This window comes from Microtus oregoni, unplaced genomic scaffold (assembly GCF_018167655.1).
Source record: "Microtus oregoni isolate MIOR12 unplaced genomic scaffold, Mior012 000043F_ref0000047, whole genome shotgun sequence".
NCBI classification, from domain to species: Eukaryota; Metazoa; Chordata; class Mammalia; order Rodentia; family Cricetidae; genus Microtus; species Microtus oregoni.
This window is the reverse complement of record NW_024543210.1, coordinates 8,329,120-8,340,572: the sequence shown is the minus strand read 5'-3', so window position 1 is coordinate 8,340,572 and position 11,453 is coordinate 8,329,120. Positions and strand designations below refer to the sequence as shown.

Sequence of the window (11,453 nt, the reverse complement as noted above, 5' to 3'; positions counted from 1 at the left end):
CACAGTGCCTGCAGCCCACTCAGCTTTGGAATCTCCAAGTGGCTGATTTGGGGCTGAGATACAGGGAGACTGATCAGTTTTCACTGGCTTCATGGTGCTTTGGGGAGGTGGGTGGAAAGGAGGATTTTTACCAAATATAGCAAAGCCTCATCCGTATGCAGGGAGGAGACTGTCAGGATGTCTGAGTCGACGTGTTCCCAGGGTGTACTTTGGGGTCTAATTATGTCTTTTTATCCAAATCCTAGGACTCTTCAAAGTAAACGTCCATCCCCCTTCCCCACTAAGGGTCCAGACCCAAGCAGTGCACTTTTGCCGAGTAGTGGTGGTGCCTCCCTAGCACTCAGGAGGCCGAGGCAGGTGGATCTCTATGAGTTTAAGGGCCAGCTTGGTCTACAGAGCAAGTTCCAGGACAGGCTCCAAAATTACACAGAGAAACCCTGTCTTGAAAAAACAAAACAAAACAAAAAAAAAAAAAGAAGTGTATTTTTTCCACTTTCATTTTACCTAAAACAACAGCAAACCAAAGGGTTAACTCTCTGCTTTTAAAGACAGTCTTACTCTGTAGCCTTGGCTGGACTGGAACTGTGTAGACTGAGCTGGCCTTGATTCTGAGATCTCTGTGCCTATGCCGCTCAAGCGCTGGGATCAAGGGCATGCGCCGCTACACCCAGCTGAGCTGCATTTCTGAAAACGGGCTCAGCACTCGGCCCACTCGCTTACTTTGTCACGCGGCAGCTGTATTAGCTATCTGACAGCTTAAACCATTTCCTAAGGCTACTGCGTACTAGGTCTGTGTGAGGGTTCCATCTTTCCTGTCAACCTGACTGCATTTACAATCACCAGGAAAACACACTTCTGGGGCTGTCTACGACAGAGTAGGTAACACACAGGGCTTCCCACGAGCAAATCTGCCAGTCTTTATTTATTTTATCTTTTAAAGTACAACTACTTACGGCAATGCAAGCATGAGTAAAAACTTGCCAATTCTGGAGGCAATTTAACAGACTCTCTGCTGAGAGCACAGACTGACTTTCAGAGCAGCTGTGCCTTCCAGCATTTCTTGTCTATGTCCTTGTGTGCTGCCTGGGATCACAGCGTCTACAAAATAAAGAGATTTTAATTTTAGGTTTGCCATTAGAAAAAGAGCAAGCATCCACAACAATGACTGATAAGGAAGACATAGGCACTGTACCCATCTGTCTTCATAGTTTATATGGCTCATGTTTCCTGCTGAGCCATGATTTAGAGGACTTCATGGCTCAATTGTGTGGACTTCCTGTTTTTACATTTTACTCCCCAGACGCAACCAGGTCACCTCCAGCAACATTCTTAGTGGCTCGAGGTTTTGTAGCAGTACTTAAGTGTCTAACAGAAACCACTTAGTCTGTCAAACTATATCCCGTCTGCAAAGCTTCTCTTACTGTTGGTGGATCGACAATGGCACGGCACAGCCATTGTCACCGTGGCAACAGTACTCAGGACCTATCAGAGGAGAATTGCACATGAAACCGCTGGTTCTCAAGCAGGCATGCCTCGGGGTCCTCCGGAGTATGCTTTTTCTGCAAGTCTGGTGTGCTCTAGGGTATCACCAACCCAGGGCAGGTCCAAGACTACAGATCAGGGAGCATGCCACCGAGTCCTGCTGGCCAGGATCCGGACCCATGTGCTACCAACTAAGAGCACCGACCATGTGCTGAGCTCTCCTAGGGAGCAAGTACATGTCAAGCAGTATATACGGAGGAGAGCAGAGAAAGCAATGCGAGAACTCCACCCAGTGGCCGGCATCACCTGCTCGGGAAATCACAGGCAGAACATTCTTTATTTGTGGGCATGTGCTGGGGATGGAACTCACGATGCCGCTTACACTAGGAAAGCGATCTACTTCTGAGGTATATCCTCACACTTCCTGGTCTGTTTTGAAGATCTTGCTATATGGCCCGGGCTGCTTTGGAACTCTTGAGTTCAACAGATCCTCCTGTCTCAGCCTCCAGGGCGGCGGCGGCACTTTGCAAGCAAAGGCCACAGGAGCAACACACCAATTTTCTAGTTCGGGCCAATCAACCTTCCAAACCCTGGTAGAAGGGGGTATGCGGACAGAAGGGTCGCGCAGGCCCCGAAGCCGCCTATTGCCCCTCCCCCACCCCAGCACTTCACATTCTAAAAACACGGGGAGGTGGCTCAGCAGGTAACAGCACTTACCCGGCAAGCCCGAGTTCTCGTCCCTGGACCCCTCGTAAAAGGCAGAAGTAGGGACCTGACTCGCCCACGCGGTGGCAGGTGCATGCACGTACATCATACGTACACATAAAATTTATATTTTCATGCTAAAAAAATCATTCAAGAGAAGGAATCCCACGCGAAACAGGCACGGCTTGGCCATCTACGTGCACGGCGGGTCCGAGGCTGGAGCCCCAGGCTGGCCTGGACATGAAGCCGAGTTCGAGACCTCGAGCAGGGCCGGACACGCCAGGTTCGAGACTCACCTCTGCTGGTGAGAAGCGGAGGCCCGCCACTGCTCTGCTCCTTGCCATCGCAGGACTACGGGCCGCGTTACCTTAACAATCGGCCGCCGCCAACGGAACCGGAACCTGCGTCTGGAAGTAACTCCTTCCCGGCGTGCCGCGGGCGTCAGAAGCCACGCCCAGCGCCGGTCCGGCCGTCCTGGGGTATCCCCGGCAGGCCTCGACCGCCCTCGTGAGGAAAGTCGACTTCCTGCGCTCGTTGCCCTTAAGTCCTTCTGTGTGACCCTGATGGACGCCCAATTTGTCCAATCTACACGCAAAGCGGCCGTCCACGCTCACTAGCTAGCCTGTAGGACGCAGCTTCCAGGGAGGGGCCACCGTCACGATGTAGGCGATATGATTGGTGGAATCGAGCCAGCATTGTCCAATCACGAGGCTCATCCCGGAGCCTGTCCAATGAGCGCCTCCGGGGGGCCGATCGGGCCCCTGGACCACCGTCAGCCCCGGGTTGGCCGCAGAGGCTGTGGGTAGCAAGCGGGCATGAGCGCGTCCGTGAGCCGGGCGGCGGCGGCTCTGCTGCGCTGGGGGCGCGGCGCGGTCGGCGGCGGCCGCCTGCCAGGGGTCGGCGTGCGGGCGGCGAGCTCGGGCGGCCAGGCGGAGCAGCTGGACGCGCTGGTGAAGAAGGACAAGGTGGTGGTGTTCCTCAAGGGGACGCCCGAGCAGCCCCAGTGCGGCTTCAGCAACGCCGTGGTGCAGATCCTGCGACTGCACGGCGTCCGCGACTACGCGGCCTACAACGTGCTGGACGACCCGGAGCTGCGGCAAGGTCAGGCCCGTGGGATCCAGCGGCGTGGGTTGAGCTGATCTCTAGACGAGCGGGGCTTCTCCTCGCCCTCGCCTCGGGGAGAGCTGTCTCGGGCTGCGTCGGAGGAGGGTGGTCAGTAGCGTGACCCAGCGGGTCAGCTCGGCAGTAGCTTGCTGAGCGGGGCTCGCAGCGAGTACCCGCGACTTGGCACACTGGGGATACTTTGAGGGTCTTGGAAAACAGCGGCCTACTTGATAGGTGAGGCACTGGTACTGTGGGGGGGGCGGGGGGGGATAGGGTTCAGGCTTGCCCGTGTGTGCCTGAGGTCAAAGGCTGGCCTCTCATATTTAAGGCCCCGAGTGTCCGGGACTGTCTTCCTGCTGCACAGAGGGTTGCGCCATAGTCCAGCTGGACTCACGTTGGGATCCTATTTGGGGGGGGGGGGGGGGAGGCACGAACTTTGGTTTTTTAGATACCGTAGCATCGTGTGAGGACTGGGGCTTGGGAAAGGCTCAGCGGGAAGAGGAAGCCACAGTGACTTCAGACCCCAACCTGATTAACAACCGCCTTTGTACAGAACAGCCAGACCTGTGACTTTTCACTCACTGACCCTGAGGCCAAGAAACTGGGTCCTCATGCGCACTGGAATGGGGAAGCCTGCTCCCTAGTTCCAGGGCCAGAGTAACAACAACCCCAACCCCCACCTCCGCCCCATCTTCCTGACCTAGTGCTCTGGTCACTGCTGAAATGAGACATTTCTGTGTTAGCACGGAATGTTCAATGTTTGAAATTCCTGCCTATAGTCATTCTTCATGTGTCCGTCCTGCTTGACGGGGCAAGCTGAGCTGTGGAGAACAGATTTGGCTTGGAATCTTCTGTGGTCCGTCAGCTTTTCCTTCCCGGGAAAGTGAAGATTATGGCACCAAAACTGACAGAGTCCACAAGGAAACGAGAAAAAATAAGAATTATAGCTCGGTGACGTAATTCAGCACCTGTAACCCCAGCACTCTGGAGCCTGAGGCAGGAGGATCACCAGTTCAAGGCTAGAACTGCATTGCATCATGGGAACTTCCCCATCTCCTTATACACTGTACTTATTATCACCCTATCTGGCACAGAAGACACTCACTAGTGGCAGTTACGTTGTTTTCAAACTTGATGGTTTCCAAAGTACTTTTCTCTATGTTGTCTAAAGTAGCTGGCCCTACATTTGCTCTCCGTGATGGTATTGATGGACCGCACTCTAGGGTAAAGCCGAAGGAGGAAGACAAGTTAACGCTACCAGGAATAATGGCAAGCCACGAATTCTGCTCAGAACCCCGTGTTTTCCTCACCTGACGAGCTGTTTGTGAGGCCTTGGTTATCTGGCCCAGGGAAAGCTGTAGTTTTGAGTCAGAGGTGGCTCCCTGCTGGGGAAGATAAGCTCCCACTGTGCAGTCTGAACTGGGACCTACCCACAGTTGCTCTGCAAGTATGACTCCTAGCAGACAGTTGCATTGTGGGTATCTTGCTTAATATGAAGTCCGGGGTCTTTGGTTTAGAATTTATGTTCCTTTCTGTAGTATAACTGCAGGCAAGCTGTAACAGAATACAGCTAATATGAGCACTAAAAGCAAGGAGGTTTGCTATCCTCCATCTCACATGTCCGGCCTCTGATCTGTCTCATTAGGTGATCAAACGAGAGAAGAATTTAACCCTTCCTTTTTCTTATTCTTATCGAGACAGGCGAGCCAAGCTGGCCTAGAAGTCACCGTATAGATGAGGCTGCCCCAGAACACAGATTGATCATGCTGCCGTTCAAGTGCTGGAATTTCGGGTGTGAGCTGCCATACCCAGCCACAACTCTTACGTTTCTTGACTGTTGATTTTATTGGCTTGTTAATTTGGTTAATAAGTTTGTCATCAAAATAATTAAACATGTGTTAAACATGTGGCTAAGAGAAGGGCTGCCTTTGGACTGTGAGAGCGATGTGAGTGTGCTCCCCCAGTGGAGCCTTTCTTAGCCAGGTTAGGCCTTTACCCTGTGGAGACTCTTCAAGCTGTTGTCTGCACCCTGAGTTTGCCAAGGGGCAGGGAGGCAGGAGGCTCATCCTTGCTTTGCCAGGCAAGGAGGAGCCCTCCTACCTGTCATACTGCAGCGTGGGGCCTATGTAGCATCAGCCCTTCCTTTTTCCTTGTGCTAGAATTTTACAAAGGGCCCCTTGGTCCTCGCTTTTATTACCTGGGGTACACAGGCCACAGCCACAGGGTTTTTGAGGAACCCAGGGCTCAGTGTGGCGTGGTTCCTTGGGCTTGTTGCTGCTGGCCTGGCAGGATCCTGCCTGTCTGTACACAGCGTTTCACCCTTAGGCAATAGCCTGTGGCCCTGGGGATGCCACCTGAGCCAGCAGGCTTTCTGTGCTGTTGTTACAGTCCCATCACAGACTCCTCTGAGTAGTTGGCAGTCCTGTGTCCGTCCCCATGTGTTCTTTACTGCCTGCCAGAGTAGGAAGTGAATGTTGATGAAAGCGTAACTCTTACCCTGTTTTTGTTTGTCCTTATAACTTGTAAACTTTTCGACGCATAAGCCTATGTGACATCGCCATACGTGTACATAACATAACACCGTCAGAGTAGCTGGCCTAGCTGTCACTTTGGACATGCAGTGTCTTGGTGCTGGGACATTTCGAGTCTCTCTGCAGACTGTTGTCTCCCATAGTTTTCTCACTGGCTGTCATGTTTACTAGAATCTCAGAATCTCACTCTGCCCCACATGGGAACTTCCCTTTCTTCCTCACCCTTTCCCAGGCCTCTTCCCTGCAGCCTGTAAATGTGTATGAAGCAGTGTCTGAGCATTCAAGGCAGTAGTCGGGCACTCACTGCTCTGGCGAACATTGGAGGAAGCCATGTGCTGTGGGTGTCTGGCACCAGCACTTTGGAATTGTAACAGTGTATTGGAGGTGAGCAGAGCTGTTTCCCTCCTCCCAGAGCGGTAGTCTGGAGTGGAGACAGACTTCCTCTGTGAAGGGCCAGGAGGTCGGTGGGCTTCTGGGCCCCCATTTTGTTTGTTGCTCTGTTGTTGGAGGCTGGAAGTAGACTTGGATGCTGTATACTCAGTGAGCAAGTTGAATTCAATAAAACTATATTTGCAAATCCAGGAAGAGGTTTAGCCTGACACCAGCCTGCCACCCCAGGTCTAGAGGAGCCATGTAGAACAGGATACATGTCTAACGTGTTCATGACAACATGACTTGTGGTGGGGACGAACCCACGAATGCAATCCTGGCCTGTTAGCAGACTGGATGAGCCGATGGGAGTTCAGTGCTGGAGGGTAAAACTATACTGTGCTTAAAATAAACCAGGTCCTGGTACACTTGACATGGATAAATATCAGAAACACGTTTGGTCAATACTGTCTCTATACATTGATGTCAGAGGTCCCATGTACTGTACATGCTTGTGCAGTGATCAAGAGACTGTGGGGAGGGTCCATGGGTTCAGAGACTGGTTTTAGACTTCAGAAACCTAGATGTTGCCCTGGATCCTCCACCACATGCTAACTCTGTGACTTTGGGTGAGTTACTTAGCCTCCCTGAAGCCAAACAAGGATACTTTTATCATACATCTGTAGTGGTCAAATAGAATTATTTATGGAAGATACTAAATGCTACTTTCTTGTTACTGTGTGGACTACCCAGCTTGTATCATTCCTGTGTTCTTTGCCCCATGCTTTCTGTTTACCGTGTTACCCAGAAAAGCACTTCTGTGACAAACAGAGCAGAACATCCTTGTGGTTCTGCTTATGGATGTAGTACACACACATCCATAATCCATAGCCTCAGTGCTCGGAAGCAGTCATTTCACCATACATGCTGTTTGGTCTTTTCAGGCAATCTGCAAGGCAGCGGAGCTCCGCTCTGCAGCTGAGGAAGTGGACTGGGGGGGGGGGGTCTGTACCTAGAGGCCAGCGAGCCATTCTGCCCACCCGTGTGCCTGAGCCTTGTCTGCTCTGCTCCCAGCATTTGCTCTCCTCTCCTGAGGCTCTGCGGTTTCCATGAAGGAAATGTAACCCTAGGATGTGACTGACACACCTAGCCCGAGATCCCAGAGCCTGGTCTGTGGCCACACCTGGAGTTCTGTTGTGAACCACAGTGCCATTGCTGAAGTGCTCTAGTGTGGAAAGCACCATTGAAAATGCACAGGGCAGGGCGATTTTACATATCTTTTCTGAACTGTATTTTTTCTGGATTGATAAGCTGTAATGTTGGGGGGCCACATGTGTGTGGGTTCAGTACCGAAGGGTGTGGACACCAGAAGTCTATGTCTGGTGACTGAGGCAGGGTCTCTTACTGAATCTCGAGCCAGCCTGGCTGGCCAGCACAACCAGGTAGCCCTCTTAGCTATCTCCACCCCTAGAGCTGGGAGATTACAGATGTGCTGTGATGCCCAGCTCTTTTACGTGGGTGCTGGGGGCTCAAACTCACGTCCTCATGATGCAGGGTGGCACCTTGGGAACCGAGCCATCTCCCCAGCCTGGGAGTGTTGATTGCTTGTCTGTGTGGTCTTTGGTTTGCTGGAGTGGTGGTAAGTGGCCTGAGTCCATAGCTTCTCAGCCCCTTGCTAGTGTCTCTGTTTAGGGTGACTTCAGCACTTGGTATGAGTTTGATCACTGTTGTAGACAACATGAGTCACACTACAACCTGTTTGTGGTCTGATTTTTTAGTTTTCAGGAGCTCCTGCTTGACTGTCACTAAATATTGCAGTTTTTGGAAACTAAGTGGGAAGTAAAAAAGCCTTTATGGTTCATTTTAGTGTTTAAGGTATAGGCAGTGGTCTTTGTTACTAGAAGTTTCCCGCTTTACTCCGTAAAAAGAATCCGATATCTCCTGAACTATTGAAGCTCATGAAAGCCGGGGCTTGTAGCTCACACGTGCAGATAGAGCGCTCTGGAGGCTAAGGCAGGAGTAACTGCAAGTTTGAGGCTCGCTTGGGCCACATATGGAGTTCCAGGCCAGATTGGGCTAAAAGAAAACAAAAAACCTCCCAGCAAGCAACATCAGCAAAAAGAAATCCCAGTGACCTGTCAGTCAGTGTGTGGCACCCTGAGTTCTGCCAAGATGCTGTCATTTGTCCTTGAGGCAAAGTTCTTGAAATGTCAGCCATGAGGCAAGACAGTGGGCAGAGTAAAACTGTGGCAGTGTCTGGTCTGAGCCACTTGTTGGCAGCTAAGTGATGGGCGCTCTGGTGGAGGACCCCATGACACAGCCCTCAGCGCGGAGCTTCTCACATGGGACCAGCCCAGAGCTGGGTGAAGGGAGGTGCTATACAGTTGCTACCACGTGGCCGGCCAGCCTCCCACTTCTTCCACCATGACATCCCTGCCCTTGTGGACTGTATGGGAGGGCACTGTAAGCCAAGCAAGCCCCACCTCCTTTGGAAATAAATAAAGAACAGTGATGGGAAAACGATCCATTCTTTCGCAGCAAAGTCTTTTACTAGTTTTTAGTCCAGTGTGGTTTGGGGCGATCCTCAGGAAGCAAATGTATTTCATTTTGATATGTTCCAAAGCAGTGAGCCCTCGCAAAGGTAGTCAGTGTTCCCTGTGGAGGAAAGGTCTAGTCAGGAGGCTTAGATGGAGCCTGTATTTAAATCGTTCTTCATTCCCACACCCCACTCTCAGTCGTAAAGGTAAAAGATTCACAGCTGACCTATAGGCTGTTTGTACTTGAGGGTCAAGTTTAAAATGCAAGCAAAAACAAATCCACGACCCATGTACTGAGTAGTTGTTTAGGGTTCATGGCACCCCATATCAGTATGACGAACACCTTGGACTCAGCAGGTAGTTTAGTGTGCTAGGTACTTGATACTGTGAAGGCTGGTAGGATTTACCTCAACTGTAGTCCCCTCCCCTTCTTCCTGAGAGGACCTCTCCGTGAAGTCCAGGCCAGCTTTAGCTGAGTGCTGGCTTTACAAGTGTGGGCCACCACGCCCGCCGTCTGGAGAAGCAAGATAAAGCTGTGACTCGGGCTCCCTCCAGCTCTGCTGTTTCAGCAAACGCAGTACTTTTCAGAGAACGACAGTACGTTTTAAAAGGAAAATGTATTGTCTCCTGAGACCGTTGGGTTGTAACTCAAATTGGTAATTTTTTTTTTCAAGACAGGGTTTCTCTGTTTAACACCCTTGGCTATCCTGGAACTCATTCTGTAGACCAGACTGGCCTTGAACTCACAGAGATCTGCCTGTCTCTGCCTCCCAAGTGCTGGGATTAAAGGTGTGTGCCACCACCACCTGACTCAAATTTGTAATTTTGTTTGGAAAGCCATTGTTGAATGATGAGGTAGTAAGAACAAGTTTGTCTGCATAAAAACCCCACTGTGTGACTGGTTTTTAGATGTGTGTGTTATTATATTTTTTTGGAAGCACCTGCTCACTTACTTTGTGTGTTTGTATAGTCGTTTTGGCCATTTAAAAACACTGGCAATAGTGTTTATATCTTTGTTAATTTGTTGCTGAATTGAACTTAGGGACTCTCACTCATGCTAACCAAATGCTCTGCTGCTGAGCTATATTCCCAGCTCTTCAAAAACTTTCAGTTAATTTGTTTTATGTGCATGTGTGTGCAAGTGCACACACATACACAGTGACATCTAATACAAGTCACAATCACCATGACTGTATACCTATGTCTGTCACCAGGTTCTGTAGAGCCTATCCAAGGAGCTGAGAACATGGGGCTTAGGAGTTGCAGCCTCAGGCCCAGGGTTTTCTGTGCCTCTTGGTAATCTTCAAAAATAACATCCACGCCGGGCGGTGGTGGTGCATGCCTTTAATCCCAGCACTTGGGAGGCAGAGGCAGGCGGATCTCTGTGAGTTCAAGACCAGCCTGGTCTACAAGAGCTAGTTCCAGGACAGGCTCCAAAACCACAGAGAAACCCTGTCTCGAAAAACCAAAAAATAAAAAAATAAAAAAAAAATAGCATCCACTTAGCATCTTAAGTGTAGGTCAGCAGTGGGGTCACCCAGTCAGCCAGTACCTTCATCTGGATCTACATTTCACAGCACATTTGGAAATGAAGCTGTGACATTTCTGAAAGCATGACCTGTGTGGATGATTACAGCTTTGCCTTGGCTCGGCAGTTCTGTTCCCTGGCTGATGCGTCAGTGTTTTACCAAGGGCCTTCCCTGGATCTCACGGAAACCTCAGGGGCTGAAGGAACTCACTGCTGTCCAGGAGTGGGGTGGGGCCCAGGGAGAGTCTGGATTTCTGTTAGGAGTGGGGCTGTGGCGCCTGTGGTGGAAGAGTCACTCCCTGATTGTTTAGTGACGCATCTCCATCTCTCCACAGGTATTAAAGACTATTCCAACTGGCCTACCATCCCACAAGTGTACCTCAATGGCGAGTTTGTGGGAGGCTGTGACATCCTCCTGCAGATGCACCAGAATGGGGACCTAGTGGAGGAACTGAAAAAGCTGGGGATCCGCTCTGCCCTGATAGATGAGAAGAATGAAGACTCAAAGTGAGGACTCCAGGTCCTCGCCGAGCAGAGCGCCCTCCCCACCACATTCGCTGCCAGAAAAGCCTTACCGCGTCGGTCCTGTTGCTGTGGCTGCTTGTGCTGGGCCTCCTGGCTGGCAGGCAGGCAGGCAGGCGGTTTTATTGGTCTTTGGCTCAGAATACCATGTGGTGAACTTCCTTATAACCACTGCTCTGTAAACCAGCATTGTAATCCGGTGTTGCTGGAACCCAAATTGGTTCTTTTATTGTCTTTGATTTTCTGCCTGGGTCAGGAGTCATTCCTGACTGCTCTACGTGGGTTGGGTTGTAAAGATGGCAACCCCCCCTGGTGTTTTTGTAACTTCTTCTGTAAGGGAAATGATGAACAGAGAAGAAAATGTGATGGCTGGAGTGTTGTTGTTTTTTAAATAAATTGCCAGCACAGACTGTGTGTGTGTGATAATTAGCCCAGCAGCCACCGATTCTTTGTGTTTTCTTCCTTTTTTTCCCCCTTTTCTCTCTACTGCCCTCTGCTTCTTACTCCCTCCCCCCTCTTTCTTTTTCTACAATCCAGGCTGGCATTGAACTCATTACATAGCCAAGGGGTAAAATGAGCTTGAGGTCCTCTTGCCTCCACCTTCCAGGTGCTGGGATGTCAGCCACCTGCCACTGTAGTGCTGAGAATGGAATCCTGGGCGATGTACATGTTAGA

At 50.9% G+C, this 11,453-nt stretch overlaps 1 protein-coding gene and 1 non-coding gene across 2 annotated transcripts; one reads left to right on the top strand and one right to left on the bottom strand.

The window, feature by feature from the left end:
* Positions 1-1,343: 1,343 nt before the first annotated feature.
* LOC121434503 lies at positions 1,344-1,619 on the bottom strand. Its single transcript, XR_005972439.1, has one exon.
* A 1,325-nt stretch (positions 1,620-2,944) lies between these two features.
* Glrx5 (glutaredoxin 5) lies at positions 2,945-11,188 on the top strand. The gene is made up of 2 exons (XM_041633307.1): positions 2,945-3,288; positions 10,592-11,188. The coding sequence occupies exons 1-2, from the start codon at positions 3,003-3,005 to the stop codon at positions 10,765-10,767; spliced, it is 462 nt and encodes a 153-aa protein (XP_041489241.1). The 5' UTR covers positions 2,945-3,002; the 3' UTR covers positions 10,768-11,188.
* The last annotated feature ends 265 nt before the right edge of the window (positions 11,189-11,453 follow it).